This window comes from Lepisosteus platostomus, chromosome 3, assembly GCF_059453375.1.
Source record: "Lepisosteus platostomus isolate fLepPlt1 chromosome 3, fLepPlt1.hap1, whole genome shotgun sequence".
Taxonomy (NCBI): Eukaryota; Metazoa; Chordata; class Actinopteri; order Semionotiformes; family Lepisosteidae; genus Lepisosteus; species Lepisosteus platostomus.
Window position 1 is genome coordinate 24,476,448 of NC_142613.1, and position 19,826 is coordinate 24,496,273.

The window sequence follows — 19,826 nt, forward strand, 5'->3', positions numbered from 1 at the left end:
CTACAAAACCCAAATAAAATCTGTGTCTTACAATAAATCTAAATACAAATGAATCATTATACACAGAAAAAAAAAAGGTAGATAGATCTAAAGACATCGTTAATGTTCCTCAATTGGAGAGCATAGATTCCACCCAGATTGTTGCTACAATACAGTACATATCTTTATGCATTGCACAATTTCTATTTTTGAACTAAAATTCTCTTGTCGAATAGTCAGCTGTTGCTTCAAATTTCAGTTTTAGATGACTAATAGGTGTGCCATCCATTACTTTCCTTTGCAGCTGCACACCAATGGGTAATGGAGCAAAAGAGCTTTGTCTTATGGAAGTTGTATTGTACATTTTCTGTACAGAGACACTAATTTTCTTGGATATTTAAGTAAAAATACAAAAATCGTAAGGCCTACAAATTGAATGTTTATCAGTACATGAATGAAAACAGGAGCCACTGAGGTCTTTCTAACAAAGGAAATTAATCAATTAAACATACCAATGTATATCTTTCTTTAAAAAATTCCAAGGTTTCCAAAGGAGAATAAGACAGCATGTGCAACATAATACATTGAAGTCTATGGTAGAAAATTCTAAAGGAATTCATCCTGTTTAGACAAAATTCATTGTTTAGAATACTGTAGCTAAGGGTATTTGCCATAGTGGTACAGTATATCCAATGAGGTAACCTTCCAACAAGAATTTCGAAGAGAGAGTTCTAGGATTAAAGAAAAATGAGTGGTTTTCCTGGGCTGGACCTCTTTAAACAGTTCCATTAGGTGTGACCTTTTTTCATTGGTTGCATCAAATTTAAATATCTTTTGCTTTTTTATTTTTACTGAAAATATGTTTTAACTTGACGCATATTTTTTCCATTTTCAATGACTATAAACAGAGACCCCAATCTACAACTTTTTGAATAAATTGATCAGTTATGTTTACCTATAAAAATATATTTTTGTGTGTTTTGAATCCCAGGCTTCCTGATAAACACTTGGATGAAAACTACTGCAGGAATCCAGATGGAGAGCCCAGACCTTGGTGCTTCACTACAAATCCAGCCAAACGCTGGGATTTCTGCTCTATCCCACGCTGCAGTAAGCATAATCTATAGTGACTGTGTCAATTAACTATTTTCTTTATAACTATTCATCATTTAACCCTCATGGTTGAGAGAAAAAATAGCCTGGCAAGGACTCTGCAGGTCAGTTCAGAAGATGTAATATCTACAGTATATACAATTTACCCTTGCAGTGTAGGACACAGATAAAAAGAATGTATAGAACACATAACATACAGAATGCCTTTGTTACTGGGCTTTTAATTGCATTTTTATTCTCTACAGTGGATATCAAGGATGTGTACATCACAAATGTACTGTAAGTCTATATCTCATTGGGGCTACAGTATGTTTTAGATTTGGTGCCTGAAAGTTAGACTGGCCTTATATCCTAGTCTTATCTGGACACCACAAGGGTTAAGAGAAAGTTTATATTTTAAATTCTTTAATTCAGGCACCAAGCCTCCTTCAATCACTCCGGAGCTCACCTGTGCCTCCGGTGATGGTAGTGCTTACCGTGGAACCATTGGTGTGACTGAGTCTGGAAAGGCATGCCAGTCTTGGAGCTCTCAGCACCCACACAAGCATTCCAGAACTCCAGAAAACTACCCTTGCAAGTAAGCCAGTCTATTTAAAGAAAGCTCCTCAAACACACTGAGAAAGTTTTTAATGCACTTCATAAGGATTAATATTTAGTTTTGATATTTGTTTGCGTCTCTCATCCCTCTCATGGAGGTATACTATAATAACAGTAAAAACATTCCTGACACCAATTTAAAATACCCAATTACACACCACAAATGATCACACAATTTCTGTATGTCCCTGTCACATTGATATGATGTAACAATAAAGAGGCACATACTTAAAAGGCAAACAATTATTTATTGAGAAATGTTGAGAAATCTTTTTTACAATGAATTTCAGTTATCTTTTCTTGATGTTGTATGGCTTAATTCTAAACTATGTCCTTCCATTCAAAGGCAATTATAGATGAAATTGTAAAAAAATGCTCGAAACCATATGTGTAAATACAGACAAATAAATAGTGTTGCTGTCCTTTCAGGGGCCTTGAGTTAAACTACTGCAGAAATCCTGACAGTGAGAGGATGCCTTGGTGCTACACTACTGACCCCAGTACTCGATGGGAATACTGTAAAGTGCCAACTTGTGGTGATGAGCCAAGCATAAGTAAGTGTAAGATGTGTATTGGTTTTTTATTGATAAGTTAATAATCACCAATTATTTTTTTGTTATACTAAATAGCCAGTGTGCTTTCACATCTTGGTTAACAACAACAATCCCCATAATCACACAGAGCAGGAAATGAGGAAGCGTAGGTAATTTCCTCTGGCCTACCCATCTTTGTAACACATTGCAGCCAATACAGCCATGTACTGGGTCTTAGCTAGAATGGAAAAGAGATAAATTTCCTCACAGCACCACATGCTTCCACAATTCTCTCTCCTGGTGGCAGTTTTAGCATCTTGCTTCCTCTAGAGCACATATGTCAAACTCACAGCGCACGGGCCACATTCGCCCCTCAATCCTTTTAATCGAGCCCTTGCAGGACTTTTCCCGCTCTATTGTATGAGTCCCACGACAGCAGGAACTCCAAGTCCCATGAGCCAGGCCCTTGGCTCCAATCACATCACGCAACAACGGAGTATTAATGTCCTCCCCTCCCCTCAGGAGCAAAACGAATTATATTAGTTACGTTTACACAGAGATCACCTTGAATCTAGTAGTAGAAAAAACGCTATCATCTAGATAGTAATATGTAACTGTAGAAAATGTTGAAGAAAAGAAAAGTAGACAGAGAGGGTAGAGTTGTTCAAGAAAGGTGAGAGAGAGAATACCTGTTCGTTGAACACAAGGGAAAATCATTGTGTCTAATATGCCAAGAAACTGTGGACATTATGAAAGAGTTTAACATAAGGCGCCATTACCTGACAAAGCATGGAGAAAAATATGATGGCATAAGTACTTCGAAAAGGAAAAGAAAAATAGTTAAAAAGGGAACTTGATTTCCAGCAGAGTATGTTTATAAAGGCCAAATCACAAAATGAAGCAGCAGTGCAGGCAAGTTTTATCGTGGCTGAAGAAATAGCTAAAAAATGGGAGACCATTCTGTGAGGGCGATTTTCCAAAGCAATGCCTGTTAAAAGTCAGTGAAGGAGTGTGTCCAGAGACAAGGTCTACTTTTGCAAACATCAGTCTCACTAGAAATACAATGACTACTCGAATGGACGAGATAGCTAACGATCTACAATAGCAGTTTGTAGAGAAAGCGAACTAATTTATTGCATATTCACTTGCCATTGACGAGAGCACAGATGCTACAGACACCGCTCAACTATCAATTTCCATCTGTGGGGTGGTTTTGAGTTACATAAAGAGATGGAACAAATTATGGAAAACAAAGGGATATCCGTGATGGAGATTTGAGACGAGAACTGGCTTTGTGACTTCGCTTTTTTATGTGGTGTAATATGCCACCTCGCAACATTGAATGGTACATTACAGGGATGCAGTTATTTGATCACCGACATGTATGATTCAGTGAAATGCTTCCAAATTGACTTTGCGTTTGTGACAAAATCAAATGCAGCAAGGGAACTTTGGACATTTTCCAACTTGCCAAACAGTTGCCAATGAACTCAAGTAACTTACCTTTGCAAGCACTGACTTTGACAGAAAACTAATCTCAATTCACGCCGAATTTGTACAACGATTTACAGACTTCTGATCCCAGGAATTCAAGTTCAGTCTTTTCAAAAATCCATGTCGTTTTGATGCGGAGAGTGCACCAGTGAACTTACAAATGGAACTAATTGAGCTCCAGTGTAATAGTGTGCTGAAACATAAATTTGACACTGTTGGTGCAAGCAGTTTCCCACCCATTATTCCAGAGTCCATGCCATAAGGCCATGATTGGTAAGGGCCAATGGGAAATTTTGGCCAGGACGCTGGGGTTACACCCCTACTCTTTTCGAGAAACACCCTGGGATTTTTAAATACCACAGAGAGTCAGGACCTCGGTTTTACATCCCATCCTAAGGAGGGCCCCTGTTTATGGTATAGTGTCCCCGTCACTATACTGGGGCATTAGGACCCACATGGACCGCAGGGTGAGCACCCCTTGCTGGCCCCACTAACAGCTCTTCCAGCAGCAACCTTCCAGCAGTTTTTCTGAGGAGGTCTCCCATCCAGGTATTGACCAGGCTCACACCTGCATAACTTCAGTGGGTTGCCAGTTGTGAGTTGCAGAGTGATATGGCTGCTAGCAGATTACTGAGGAATGTAGTTCTGGCCACGGCTGCCACCTTGCCAGAACCTCCCATCCTCATGATACAGTATGCTAAATACAATAAAAGTGGAGTAATGAAAAACGTTTTTTATTTTTGTTATTTAATACAAAAGATGTATTTTTCTCATTATATTTCATTACATGAAATAAAGTGAACCCTCATAGAAAGAAATCATTACCTCTCAGCCATTAAGGTTTGTGAGGCTACATCATTGGAGACCTGCTTTATAATTTGGTTTTTGTCTTGCAAGCATTTTCAATCCATTTCAAAATTGATAATGGATACTGCATACATTTTATTTATTTTAATAAGAGCTTTTAAAAACATTTTTTGTGTAAATATTACAATGAAATATGTGAATGGACCATAAATGTAATTCTTAAAAATATTTAATCAAATGTTACAGTATTATTTAAATACTAATGCTGTACGGACCATACAAGGTTTTTAAATCACATCTTAATTTTGATTAAATGCTTGAGCATTTTTTGCTTAATTACTACACTTTACAAAATAGGGAGTGGTAGTTCAATAAGTGTCAAAAGTGTCAAAGTTTTGTGTCTTCATCTGTTGACAATATTATACTTCTCCAATGTAATGACAGCACAATTATAAAGCAAATAATTAATCACAGCATTTTTGTCTTAGGTACTAGAGGGTACCCCTGTTAAACTGACTATACAATACTCTACTAAAAATTACTTCTTTAAACATGATTTTGTGTGTTTGATGTTTTTATAATCCAGATGAAAACAAAATCTCAATATACCTGCCAATTGCTAACTACAAAAACAGTGCTTGACCGAAACGTTGACTGTTGACTAGAAGGAAGCAACTTCTTGTAGACAAAAAATACACCAAGTTTTGTGATTGGCTTTTGGGTTTACAATTTTTAACTAAGAAGTTTAATAGAGGCCATTACGTCTTATGATGTATGATATTAGCATTTTTAATTTTATAGCACCCATTATGTTGTAATATCATATTAGTATTATTAGTATCCAATTTATTCCTGAGTAAACAATGCATTAAAAAACTGAGTGAGATCTGTAAATCTTGAATGTACAAGAATGTACATTATTTAGTTGAACTTTTCATGCTAGTTTATTCTGCCGACAAGTTATCTCAGAGTAAAAATATTTGCCAAATTCCAGAAGTGCACACAAACATCTAGTCATATTAAACCACAGCATGTTACAATAGGCCATGTACTGTAAATGTACTAATAACTAATGTTGCTTCCATCTGACCTGTAGATGAGCCTATCATCCCTCCTGCTATTGACTGCTATGAGGGAAATGGGACCAGTTACCGAGGAGTCATCTCAGAGACAGTTAGCGGGAGGAAGTGCCAAGCCTGGAGTTCCATGGTTCCTCACAGTCATAAGAAGACTCCTCAAAGCTTCCCAAAAGCGTAGGGTGATAGGGACATAAATCACAAAATGCCCTTTATCTACAAAAAGGATTAAATTGTATTTTTAAAATGAAGCTGAGTATTCTTTCAGATAAGGAATTACTTTCTCTGATATTTTCTGTATAATTACTCTATATTGTAAAAATAGCCAAGATTACAATATGAAATCCAAATATAAAACTTCTTTCCTGATTTTTTTAAAACTGAAAGTGCTTTCGGTCTAGGTTTGTGTTTTGAATGGTGTAAGATGTAGCAGGCTAGATTCCTATGACACTGCAGTATGAGGCACATTGCTCCTCCAGTCATGTCTCTCTCCTGCAAGGATGTTAAATGATGGGTTTCTCCCTATGAAGAATAAGGTATCTGTTGTAAGCATGATTGAGAAAGAACCTTCCAAAATCAGGAAACATGGCTGCTTTCTCATCTGGTCTCTACATTGTGAGATCTTCAGCTTTTTGGTTCTTTTCATACTTAAGGTAGGGGTATATTGCTCTTTGAAACACTGCAAGATGTAAAGACTGTTTTTCTGCTTTGGATCCACAGCGATCTGAAGAGAAATTTCTGCAGGAACCCCGATGGTGATCGTGCACCATGGTGCTATACCACAGACCCCTCAGTGCGCTGGGAGTATTGCCGAGTGGAGAAGTGTGTGGTGCAGGCCAGTTCTGATGCTGTCACATCAGCAGTCAAACCTCAAACCCCACCAGAACAAGATGAAGTGAAAGGTGAGTTTCGTCTCAGTCAATCAAAATGACAGTCTCACAAAATCTTAATGTCCCTTCTAAACTCATGGATTATTTTGTTACATATGAACCTGAATTAAGAAACTACAAGCTGAATGACACCACCCTCCATTTTATCAGCCATCTTTTCTTGCCTCCTCTGTAATATTCCTCTGTATAAAAACATTTTTATGCAATAAATTCAAACTTACGGAAGAGAAAGTATGTTCAGTAGTTTGGTCAGAAACTAATAAATGAGATAATGAGACAAAATGTATTAGCTTTGTTAGGTGTAATTCTTCTAGCTGAAGGATTGGCAGCCTAACCTAGCCTAAAGGTGTGCACCAGATGTGCAAATCTCAGCGAGAGAGGAGGGCAAAGTACTGTAGGTGAGATTAACTCCACTTAGAGATACACAATAATTATATTAATGACACAATGCTTTTTAATATTTTTTATTTTGTTTAATTAATTTTAACAGTTACAGTTTATTGTATTAACAGTTACAACAGATACAAATTAAAACAAATCTGAAACCTTTTAGAACAGATGTTATTAACCCAAATGTATTTCACACATAAAAACATAATTATATAAACTACGAAGAAGAAAATAGGCAGCACAAAACATGTATAAAAATGAAAATTTAGTTTTTAAATGATATAATTTAATAATTTAAAAATATATGTAGTGTCATTAAAATTTGTATTTGAAACTAAATGGTATATAATCTACATGTAAAAAACTCAATTGCGATTTAGTTTAAGGGGATCTTTAAATTCCCTTGCTCTTTCTGAGAAACGTGGAGATTGTTGGTCTGGAGGTTCATTATTTCTTTTAAATTAAAAATAAAAATAAGTGAATACAAAAAAATATTATTAAATATTCTAATACAGTATTTGACATACTGTGATATATTCAATATTTATAAATATGAATATAGTTTACAAATTATTCTATTGTTAGAGAAAGAGTTTATTATGTCCAAGGGAAATTTGGTAAAAATGTAACTTGGGTTATAGTTGGGATAATTTTTGGATGATAGTACAGAATCCTAACACTGAGCCACCAATACATCACTCTGAGCTGAACACTTTCCCAAATTAACCACAGCAAGTGACAGAGTTAAAGATGTGTACCTTATTTTTTATTTTTAGCTTCCACTACCTACTATACATCTGTATTATTGTTTATTAAGTTAAGTAAAGTATTAATTTAGCACCTGAGAGCTAACCGAGAGTGAAAACAAGGAAACACTGTTTTCAGAGGGACCAGTACTGGGTGTACAGTACATGTTTAAACTTATATCCTTGGCTGGTCGCATTATCCTTGCCCATATGATCCTCTTACTTAAAATGCATATACTGTAGGTTTAAAGTTCATAGAAGTTAAAGTGTGACTTTTCTCTTTCAGATTGCATGATTGGCAATGGACAGGATTATAGAGGCCCAACATCAATCACTGCACTTGGAGTAACTTGCCAAGAATGGAGCTCCAACACTCCCCATCAGCATGCCAGCTTCACACCCCAGACCCACCCTGATAAAGGTCTGGAGTCAAATGTGAGTGAGTCTGTTCAAATATCTTGTTAAGATACTAAGATAGTTGAAATATTACTTACGACATTACTTATTTCAATAATATTGCTTATTTTAGGGCCAATCTATCACCAAATATTTAAGAACTTTTAAGAGCGAATCATTATTGTTGTATTTAACTGGACACATTTTATTTGTATTTTTGTCATTGGCTGACCAACCCTTAAAGCACTTGGTGTCATTTTAAAAAAGTATTCAATGTCAGAATATATAATAATGTCAGATTATTAGGCTTGTTGTTTTTTTAATTAAAAACTGTGGGATTCTGGGTCTCCAAGAGAGGGGTTCATCTCTATTTAAAAAAAACTGCTTTGTCTTTTACAGTTGTTGTTTGAAGCTTTAAAAACCACATATCTTCTTAGAAATGTAACCTAGAGACTAATATTCCCTTTAAGAATATTCTTTAGTTTTATTATTGTTTTCAAATATTCAATTCAGATATTCATTAATATTAACTGAACACTTTCTAAGTACCACTAAACAATTTTCAGAAATGCAGAAATCCTGATGGTGATGTGAATGGACCTTGGTGCTACACTACAGATCCTGCCAGAAAATGGGACTATTGTCAAATTCCACTTTGTGGTGAGAATTCTCTCCTTTCATTGTTTATAAAACTGTAAACACTAAGAAAAGACAGCAATTAAATGTGTCAAAATAATGAAGAATGAAAGAAACACTTCATTAAGTTGCAGGCATAAGATACTGTATGTGAAAAGTGCTGCCTTGACTCTGTACATTTATTTCGAAGCACTGCTACTCAGTAACACAAATTTGCGTGAGATAAAATTCCGAAACTTATCACTACTAAAAATAGTCTGGTAAAAAACAAGTTTCCTTGAAAAATCTGAACATTGTTTCAGATGTTAATGCTTCTGTCTGTTCCTATATATATTGCTCTTAAACAGAAAACCTGGAGTGTGGAAAACCTGCTATAACACCCAAGAGGTGCTTTGGAAGAATTGTTGGAGGCTGTGTGTCCAAACCTTACTCATGGCCCTGGCAGATTAGTCTTCGGACAAAGTAGGGTATTTCTTACATAGCTATTGAAAATGTATACAATATGCTTTGCTTATTGTATCTCAATGGATGCAAAACATGTAAAGAAGATTTAACACTGATGTAAAAACAGTAATACTGAAGCAACACTTCAGTATTTTTCAAAATGAGTTCTAAACAGCAAGTGGATTAAAGTTCCTTTTATCCTTAACAATGGTTAAGTTACCTAAATATGGGTAAGACATTTATAAAAATAAATATAAAAGAAAAATAGTGTCCTCTATCACCATTAACTGAATTGTAATTTGCTTGTTTAGGTATTGTAATACTGTACATCTCTTGATGGTCACGTAGTTTGTGACACAGAAAGTATTTCAAAACACAACAGTATTTATAATAGTATTATAATACACCTTAGTAATTACATTATAGTTAAGTAAAGGTTTATTCCATACTGAAAGGAAAAGAAAAGAGACAATGTTCAGCTGTGAGGGAGAGAGGGAAACTGGCAGAGAACTGGAAGAGACGTGTGAAGTCAAAACCTGCAAATGAGTAGAAGGGATTAGGATACAAATCTTTTGTTATGGGAAGGGTAAATGCATAATCCTAGTTTCAGGATAATTTCGGTAATTAAAGATTTATGTCTAACAACATGAAAAAGGAAATAATCTGTTGCATACAGACACTCTGGAATGCAAGCTGTTTAAACTGTTTCACAGTATAGAGGTACTAAATCTATTATCTATTCTGTCTGAAGTATTCACATAGTTCACTATGTAAAATGTTTTCAAATTGAAAATAAAATGTATATTTCTCTCTTTAAATATAAAGATAAATATTAAACAAGAGCCTCTTTTTCATCTCCATCAGTCATTTTAGTTACCTAGTTAATTTATTTCTAGGATATTTAGTGTATGAGAAATAAAACTGAAACTATTAAAGGGAAGTTGATATTTTAGCCTATGAGAACATTATGTGTACTACTGTGTGGTGTTTTAAATGTTTTGGATTCAGTATTTGATTAAACAATAAAATCAATAATTCCCTGTACTTCAGCTTTGGCTTACACTTCTGTGGAGGAACATTGATAAGGCCACAATGGGTTCTGACAGCAGCTCATTGCCTTGAGAGGTAAGTAAGCATGTTTGACATCTTAATACAGAAATAGTTCAGGTCAGTAGCTGCATCAGCATGCAGAGGCTGCAAAGGAACAAGTAATAGGTGTATTCCATGCTGAAAAGAAAAGAACGCAAACACAACGTTTTGGTTGTGGGACCTTCTTTGGTTGTCATATTCAGGATACAATACAGAAATGACTGAAGTACACTGTATAAGTATGACTGACTCTTTTTGGCTGTCTAGCATAAGTAAGAGACTGTCCACTACCGTTAATGAAGATGAAGTTTCAAGTGTCTTTATTTCCCCAAAAGTATTTTTAAAACAAATAGCTAAAAAAAAAATTTTCACGAAAACAGACAAAAACCAAAAATGTAAAGGAAGAAAAACTACTTCTTCTTGAGAAGTTTCTAACCTGTTGGGTGTAATTGCACCCTTGATGAATTGATAAGAATTCCCAAGTATTATATACTGTATTTAAATCTGTATGTTTTTGCAGATCAAAGAAACCCGCTGCTTACAAAGTATATCTAGGAATCTACAGAGAACTAGCAACAGAATTGTCAAAGCAAGAAATAGATGTGGAAAAACTCATCTTAGGACCGCCTGGAATTGATATTGCATTGCTTAAACTAACCAGGTTTGTTTCAGGATTTACAGGTCACATACAGTACCTCACAATGTTGTTTTTCCAATTCAAAAAATAAAGTTGAGGTATTGTATACACTCTATAATACAGACAAGCATATTGACACATTGCTGTATCTGCATTACTGTATTATTATAAATAATACTGTATTATTGCAAAGTCTACAAATTCCATAATCTTATGGGACTAGTTTATTTTCTTGATTTTGATGTTTGTATATTATTTAAAAAGTAATGTATAAATAATTACAAGTGAACACAATTCTTAGCACTTAAATAAATAAATGCCAGTATAGTAGTGTCTAATTTTTTTGTTCCAGACCTGCTACAATAAATGACAAAGTTCTGCCTGCTTGTTTGCCAATGAAAGATTACATAGCCCCAAGTGGGACTGAATGTTATGTGACTGGATGGGGTGAGACAAAAGGTATGATCTATAATATGAGAAGTAGTATTAGTGGAATAGTATTAGTGTGCACTAATAGGACAATTCAATAAATAGGTTACAGTCTCTCAAGTAATGATTGTTCTGCAGCATACAGACTGTTATTAAGACCTATAAATAGTGGTCATATTTTTCAAAACATTTTTAATTTAAAGTTTAATGTAATTTAACTTACCAACTAACCAAAGATTAAATGAAAAACAGACATCCATGCTGGATTAGAGGACTGGAGCAGCAAATCCTTGGAATGTGACACTTTTATCTTAGGGCTTTTATCCTATTTGAGATATTAAATAATTGATCCTATATTTAAGCTTGCTGTTTGTAAGTTAGAATGCAGTGGAACAAAAATCAATACCATTGTTAAACTCTTTAGTCGTTTTCTGTTTAAAATCTATGAAAATAATTAATTATTAATATAAATTAAGATTTAAGGCACTTAAGTGGTTTATAAATGGAAAATAATATTTTATAAATATCTGGTTAAAATTATGTTCAGTTATAAAATACCCAATTTTGAGGATCCATCCAATTAAAAGAGGTAACACATCTATATGCTTAAAACTATCAAATGAACAATGTTTAAGTTAATCATTACATTGTGAATTTAAAACATTATGCATTATGACACAATATTTAATAGAAACAGTAGTATTTTGTTGTATTCACAACTGCAGGCCACTTCTCCCCACAAAATTATTCTCACAACATTCCTTTTTTAATGTCCACTCTTTGTTCTAAGAGGTTTCTGTTGAATCAGCTTCCAAAATATTGAAACATGACTTGTGGGCATGGTTTAAATGTAAAGTATGAAGAAGTGTTTTGGCTGTCTTCGTCAATGCATTTAAGGGTTTTGAAAAACTATTTAATACCTTCTGAGATTTTGTTGTTATTGTTCTAAAGAAACAATAATGAGTTTCTTGAAGACATCTATGTAGGGCATAACTTGCAGTGGTTCTTCTACCCATTTGTTGTTAAGTGTTTCCAAAATAGAGTACTGAATCTGAGGTGTTGTAAAATTCTTTTTGTAGGTACTGGAGGAGAAGGGTTGCTTAAAGAAACTGGTTTCCCAGTCATTGAAAACAAAGTGTGCAATCGTCCTGCATATCTAGGTGGAAGGGTGCAGGACCATGAAATGTGTGCTGGAAATATAGAAGGGGGTTCAGACAGCTGCCAGGTAAGACAGACATGATTTTAATAAGCAGATAATGATACCAGAGGAAATAATGTTAAATTCAATGTTAAATGCTTGCCATGCTACAATGATTATTAATCTAGTTGTCAGAAATATAACAGAGGTTGCAGGAGTGGGCTAGAAACAATCCAGTGTACAGTATATACTGTGTAATATCGTTTTAATTCCCTCTTCAAAATGGAACAGAGCCAAATCATACACTTAGTTTTTTAAATTACATTTCCAACCTTTCCTTTTACAAGATTGTAGAGTCAGATTATTCGCTTACTTCCTTATAGATTTCTACTCAAATGCAGCTGAAATAAAGATATTGAATCTTATGTAATTAACTTTGTATTTAATACAATTTTAAGAATGTACTGTACCACATTAAGAAATATAATAAATATATAACATACTTTGACTTGTTTGATTTAAAGAAAATCTAATTGCTATTCCTCAAAATTAAAACTGACCAAGTTTTCCATGTGCCATTGGTGGTGTTAGGTTTCTGTAGAATTGAAATGCATTATAACGTGTGTGGTTCACATGTCTTTAATTATGTGTTCTTAGGGTGACAGTGGAGGTCCCTTGGTCTGCTATTCGCAGAACACTTTTATCCTTCAGGGAGTCACATCTTGGGGACTGGGCTGTGCAAATGCAATGAAACCTGGAGTCTATGTTAGAGTCTCAAAGTTTGTCGACTGGGTTGAGGAACAAATTGCAAATAATCCTTGATTGTAAATAGGTTCCTAGAAAATTCTCAAAAACAATGTAACCTGTAAAGCAGTCATATATGTGGAACCTAAAAGCACATTTTAAGTAAGTTGACCAGTACTCATGTAAATTAGACAATAAAAAAATCAAATATTATGTGTTTTTGTTTTTCTTTTCTGTGTGGTTTCTATAAGATCACCATTTTCTTCAACTTGGACTTCTTTATTCATTTGGACTTCTAAGCTTTCATTCACCCTTTCTTCAACCATTTATTTGGGCTTCTATGTTTAACTCTTGTGGTTCATAAATACAGAATTAAATCAATGTATCAATCAGCACAGTCACAAAAGATACAAAATACTTTTATTATTATTTTTACAAACAATCAGGTTTGAACGTGTGGCTAAATGCTAAAGTTTTAGTCTTCCTTTTCTTTGATATACTGTATTAGGTACAGATGCAGCCTTTCAAAATGCACGGGCGATACCGCATTATTTTGCGGTGCGCTTTACGCAGTCTACCGCGAGTTACCGGTAAATACCGCTAGTTACCGTAAATTCTCCTATAATACCGCAAGCAAAATAATAGTATCCGGAATTTCCGCAAGCTCAACCTCTCATGTTTGAGCTGTCGCCATCAAAGTCTTTAACGAAGAAATTACTAATAGTATTAATAATGAATGACCTTGGACAAGCTGTAAACTAGTCAAACAAAGTATTGCCCTGGTCCACATTATTTTTTTCATTGACCGTCTTTGTAAAAGTAACACCACAGCATTTCGCAATCACGCATTTGTTTCCAATCATGCAAAGTACAGTAATTTTTGAGAATCGATTCACCATGCCTTTCACATGCTCATAAAAGAGATTGATTTAGGAACATAAACATATTACTGTATGCAAACTGTACTGTATACAGTATGTATATGTATATTTAATGTCTTAACTGTGCCCGTTTAAGTATTGAATATTGTAACGCCCTCGCCTGGTGGTGAGGAGGAAGCGCCCCAGGCGCTCATGGTACCGCTGGGCATGCTGGGAGTGGTAGCCGGGAAGAATCTGAGGGTCGGCATGATGACCAGCGGCTGACCCTACCTGTGTAAATAATGTCCTAGTAGTTCTAGTGCCCTGTGTAGTCTTATAAAAGTATAGCGTGTTGTTAAGTAATTACCACCCTAAAGATGTGTACGTGTTCCGTCAGTCTCCTCATGTGCGTGTATATCCTGTGTTTGGTTTTGTGTGGTTGTTAATGAATAAAGCTAGCGCTTGGTTTGTTAATCACGTCTCCACTAGTCCTTTGTTCTGAAAAGAACCTGTAAACGCTACATTGGTGTCAGAAGTGGGATGGATGGAGAAATCGTGGCAGACATTACCCTATTCTGTTAAGCGCCGGCTGATGCTGAAAGAAACAGAATCCATCGGCAGTGCACATAGGGAGCCTGAGCAACTCCTGGGTGTGACAGGTGGCCACAGCCCTTACCAGGGCTATTCAGTAGTGGTCCCGCCGGTAGAATTGGGGCGGCTGGCCGCTACTCCTGGTCAGCGGGTGCCCCAGAGAGAGGATACTCTCCCTGCCGGAGCCGATCAGGGATTCCCACACCCATCGGCGCTGGTGCGACTAGGTCGCTACGATGGGGAAGCGCCTTGGGAAACCTACGAGGCGCAGTTCCAGCTCGCGGCCCGGACGAATGGCTGGAGCTGGGCGGAGATGGCCGGCCGCCTGGCGGTGGCCCTGGAAGGAGCGGCCTGCCAGGTGCTCCTGGACGTCCCGGAGGAGGACAGAGGCGAATACACGGCGCTGGCAGCAGCTCTCCAGCTGCGCTTCGGTGTGGAGGAGGCGCCGGACTTGATGCGGGATCGACTGGGCCCGGTTGCCGCTGATGTCACGTTCCTCGCCCGCCGAGGATACCCAACTTTTCCTCGGGAGGCGCAGCGGGAGATGGCTCTCCAGGCCTTTCTCAAGGTCCTCTCACCCCAGGAGCTGCGGCGCCACATGCAGCTGGCCGCGCCAACATCGCTGGAGCAGGCCTTGGCCCTAGCTACACGGGCTGAGGCCGTGTTCGGGGTGGCTGGAAGCGCCAGCAGACGCAGTGTGCCCTGCCGGCTGGCCGAGGCGGCGACGGAGGAATCCAGCAAGGGGGAAGAGGAGCCAGCCCGTGCAGCGACCCCCGCGGAACAGCCCCGCACGCTGATTTGCAACTGCTGCGGGAAGAGGGGACACCGAGCCTGGTTCTGCCGGGCACCCGAACCTCGCACTCCTCGATCGGCGTCGGGAAACGGGAACGGGGCGGCTCAGCACGGGGAAGGCCGCCCCTTGAACACCTCAACCCCCGCTCCGGAGAGCGCTGTTAAGACCGGTACCCCTCACGCCACCGTGGGGCGAGTCGGCTTTAGCCGGGGCCTGTACCTCCACTGCCAAATTGAGGACCAACCCTGCCTGGCCCTACTCGACACCGGTTCATCGATAACCCTACTCCGGCCGGGTGTCCTCCCCGACACCGAGGGCACCAACCCCCAGGATGGGAGGCCTCCAGCCTGCGGCTAAGGACCGTGACAGGACAGCTCGCTGCAGTCCGGGGGAAACAGGTGCTTGCCTTCCATCTAGGTGCAGTGACGGTGCGCCGCCCCTGCTACCTCGCACCCATCCAGGAGGACTGCATTCTGGGGCTGGACCTACTGCAGCGAGTGGGGGCCAGTTTGGACTTGAGCCAGCAGGAGTTGGTGTGGCAGGGGGAGCGACTTCACCTGGTGGAGGGCAGGCCCGGCGAAGGCCGAGGGACGCGGGCTTGCCGGAGCCGGGAGAAAAAGAGGCAGCGGCAGCAGTCGCCGGGGCAGACCAGGCCTGCGAGCCGGGGAGCGAGCGTGCCGGATCCTGCCGGGGGCGAGAGATGAGGACTGCACCCGCACTGCCCTTGTCCAACACGAAATCAACACCGGCGATGCTCGGCCCATCCGCATCCCACCGGGACGCATGGTTCATGCCAAGCGGACCGCCGGCGAGGAAAAGATCCGGGAGATGGTCGCAGCGGGGGTGATTGAGCCCTCCGTGAGCCCGTGGTCGGCGCCAGCTGTACTGGTAAAAAAAAAAGACGGCTCGTGGAGGTTCTGCGTCAACTACCGCAAGCTGAACGAGGTCACCTGGAAAGATTCCTACCCCCTGCCGAGGATAGATGACGCCCTGGACTACATCACCGCGTCGACCTGGTTCAGCTCCCTGGACCTCCGCTGCGGCTACTGGCAGGTACCGCTTGCTCCCGATGCTTGCCCGAAGAAGGCCTTTTCCATCAGCCAGGGCCTCTGGCAGTTTACGATCATGCCTTTTGGCCTGTGCAATGCCCCGGCGACGTTCGAGAGGCTGATGGAGAGGGTGCTGGCATCGGTCCCACGGAACCAGTGTGTGCTGTATCTGGACGATCTGCTGGTTCATGCCCGGGGTTTCGGCCAGGCCTTGACGAACCTCCAGGCGGTGCTGGCCTGCATCCGCCGTGCTGGCCTGAGGCTCAACCCCCACAAGTGCGAGCTCCTGCGGCGGGAGTTGACCTTCCTGGGACATGTTGTTGGACCGCAAGGGGTGGCTACAGACCCAGGTAAGGTCGCCGCAGTGAGGGGCTGGCCAACTCCCCGCACCGTCGCAGAGCTGCGCAGCTTTCTGGGGTTGGCCTCGTACTACCGGAGGTTCATCCGGGACTTTGCCAGCATCGCTGCCCCGCTGCACCGCCTCACCGACAAGGGCCGCTGTTTCGAATGGGACTCGGGCTGTGAGACGGCCTTCGGCCGGTTGCACGAAGCTCTGGTGGGGGCCCCCGTGCTGGCCTACCCCGACCCGCGGTTACCGTATGTTCTCGATACCGACGCGAGTAACTCTGGGGTGGGTGCGATGTTGGCGCAGGAGGGGCCAGATGGGGAGCGCGTAGTGGCCTACTATAGTCGGGCTTTGACTAGGGCTGAACAGAACTACTGCGTGACCTGTCGCGAGCTGCTGGCGGTGATGACGGCGGTCCACCACTTCAGGCCATACCTGTTCGGGACCCGGTTCCGGCTGAGGACCGACCATGCGTCCCTCACCTGGCTGCTCCACTTTAAGGAGCCGGAGGGGCAGATGGCGCTATGGATAGAGATCCTGCAGGAGTACGACTTCACTGTCGTGCACCGTGCGGAGTCTCGCCATCTCAATGCCGACGCTCTCTTGCGGCGCCCCTAGGAGGCTGCGGACTGCCACCACTGCCCTGGCAGGAGCAGCGTGAGGAGGCTGTCCGCACCGTGGCCGAGGCGAGCACCGCGGCCACGGCCCGGGAGGGGCCGCTGGGGGTGGGCCTGTCAGACCTGGTGCAGCGTCAGGCAGCTGATCCTGACGTGGGGCCGGTGCTCCGCTGGAGGGCAGCAGGAGTGCGGCCTACGCGAGAGGAGCTCGCCCCACACCCAAAGTCCGTCACGGCCCTCTGCGCCCTGTGGGAGGCCTTGGAGGTAAAGGATGGGGTGCTGCGCCGGGGGTGGTGGGCACTCTCCAGTGGCGAGGTACAGTGGCAGCTGGTGGTGCCACAGTCGCTCCGCGGGGGGCGGTGCACCGAGCAGTGCATGGCCAGCCGGGCGTGGGGCACTTCGGCGGTAAAGAAACCCTGCAGCGTCTCTGAGGCCATTTTTATTGGGGTCTTTGCCACCGGGACGTGGAGCGTTATTGCCGAACGTGTGCGGTGTGTGTGGCGCAGAAGGGCCCCCCCGAGCGCTCTCGGGCCTCCCTCCAACAACACCAGGTGGGGGCTCCTATGGAGCGGGTGGGGGTGGAACTTTTAGGCCCGTTTCCGCGCACCGAGGCCGGGAACCGCTACGTCTTGGTGGCCATGGACTTTTTTACGAAGTGGCCAGAGGCCTACGCCCTCCCAGACCAGAGTGCCCCCACGGTGGCCGATGCACTGCTGGAGGGGATGTTTGCCAGGCTGGGGGTGCTGGAGGAGTTACAGTGACAGTTACAGTGACCAGGGGCGTAACTTCGAGTCCCAGGTCTTCACCAGAGTGTGCCAGCGCCTGCGGACCACACCGCTGCATCCCCAGAGCGACGGGTTGGTGGAGCTGTTTAATCGGACGCTCGCCACCCAGCTGGCCACGCTGGTGTCCCGGCACCAACGGGACTGGGACCGCCACCTCCCCCTTGCGCTCTGGGCGTATAGGACCGCGGTCCAGGAATCCAACTTGTGCACCCGGTGGACCTGGTCTTCGGCCCGCCGCCTGGAGACGGGTCGGCACCGCCAGCTGGACCAGACTACGAGTGGGACCTGCGGCAGCGGAAGCGGCGGGTGCACAGCTTTGCACGGACCCACCTGACTCAGGTCTGGCAGAAGTGGCACTACGACCTGCGCTGCAGGGGGCCTGCCTTCCAGCCCGGGGACTTGGTTTGGGTGTACAACCCGCACCGCTGCAAAGGCCTCAGCCCTAAGCTGGCGCCTTCGTGGGAGGGGCCCGCTGAGGTACTCTGAGGTGGGCGAGGTCTGCTACCGTGTCCGGTTGCGAACACGGGGGAGAGTGGTGGTCCCGCACCGAGACCGCCTGGCCCCCTACCGGGCCCGGGAAGAGGAGCCATGTGGGGAGGCTCTAGAGGAGCAGCCGGGGCTGGAGCCGGCCGATAGTGGGGCGTCCGTGGGTCGCCAGCCATCACCGCGGCGCAGCGGCCGCTCACGCAGGGTTCTACAGCAGTTAGCCGAGTACGAGTACACCCTGAGGGGGTGTTCGACGTCGGTGAGATGCCAGACGCTTCAGGTGGGGGCAGTGTAACATGTTACTAAGTGAAATTAATAACGATATAATTATATTCATGTTGCAAAAAAACTGCAATGGACATAAAAACTCCCTTGCTTTTAACAGAGCGTTCCATAATTTCTAACTACGAAAATTATTTAAACTGCGACACTTATCATTCAACCAGAGCTCGAAATATCACAGGGATCCCCAAGAGCACAGCAAAGACTGTATTAAAAGAATCGCATATCTAAAGAAATTAATAAGATATAATTACATTTGTGTACTGCGACAGGGCTGTGTAGGGCTGTTTCACCTCTCTTTTCATGTGACTTCCCTTGTAGCCCACTGGTCTACGTGCCTGATTATCAACTCATGGGTTGTGTGATCAAATCCAGCTGGCGCTGTGACTTTTCTTTTAACAAACATTTCTTTGAAAAAATAGAATAGCAATATTATGGACAATCAATTGACTTTTAGATTTCAAAATATCACAACATGATCGAATCTAAGTCATTTTTGATAACAATGAATAGTCACCTTCTTCCCTTCTGACAACGGTCCCTGCTTCTGCTTCCTGCTTCTATTGTGTGTGTGTGTGGGAGGGGGGGATCTCTTCAGATCTCCCTTCAGATTTAAAAGGTTATTAATCATATCTTCGGTGTCGCATCTTACCAGTGCAGCTGATCTTTTGCTGCCTGGGCGGGTCAACTATTACAAAGCTTTAGAGAACCTAACATTTCTATTATCAACAAATTGTAAATTTGTAATAGAGTAAATTTTTATAGAGAAATGGAGGCTGGACAGTATGCGTTACAATATAAACATTTATATTGATTTAAATCGTGTAATTATATGTGTTTTTTTATCATAATCAGACAAATGCAACATAAATTGATACA

The 19,826-nt window shown here is 41.9% G+C and overlaps 1 protein-coding gene across 3 annotated transcripts in view; it reads left to right on the forward strand.

Moving 5' to 3' along the window:
* plg (plasminogen) overlaps nucleotides 1–13,346 on the forward strand; it is a 75,662-nt gene extending 62,316 nt beyond the window's left edge. For all 3 annotated transcript variants that reach the window (XM_088625093.1, XM_088625096.1, XM_088625094.1), the window contains 13 exons: nucleotides 971–1,089; nucleotides 1,507–1,669; nucleotides 2,119–2,243; nucleotides 5,620–5,776; nucleotides 6,320–6,501; nucleotides 7,912–8,060; nucleotides 8,588–8,681; nucleotides 9,005–9,119; nucleotides 10,152–10,226; nucleotides 10,711–10,851; nucleotides 11,180–11,286; nucleotides 12,336–12,481; nucleotides 13,052–13,346. In XM_088625093.1, the coding sequence (XP_088481219.1) occupies nucleotides 971–1,089; nucleotides 1,507–1,669; nucleotides 2,119–2,243; nucleotides 5,620–5,776; nucleotides 6,320–6,501; nucleotides 7,912–8,060; nucleotides 8,588–8,681; nucleotides 9,005–9,119; nucleotides 10,152–10,226; nucleotides 10,711–10,851; nucleotides 11,180–11,286; nucleotides 12,336–12,481; nucleotides 13,052–13,216 (1,738 nt within the window). In that variant the 3' untranslated portion in view covers nucleotides 13,217–13,346. The remainder of the gene's footprint in view (nucleotides 1–970; nucleotides 1,090–1,506; nucleotides 1,670–2,118; nucleotides 2,244–5,619; nucleotides 5,777–6,319; nucleotides 6,502–7,911; nucleotides 8,061–8,587; nucleotides 8,682–9,004; nucleotides 9,120–10,151; nucleotides 10,227–10,710; nucleotides 10,852–11,179; nucleotides 11,287–12,335; nucleotides 12,482–13,051) is intronic.
* Nucleotides 13,347–19,826: the final 6,480 nt, after the last annotated feature.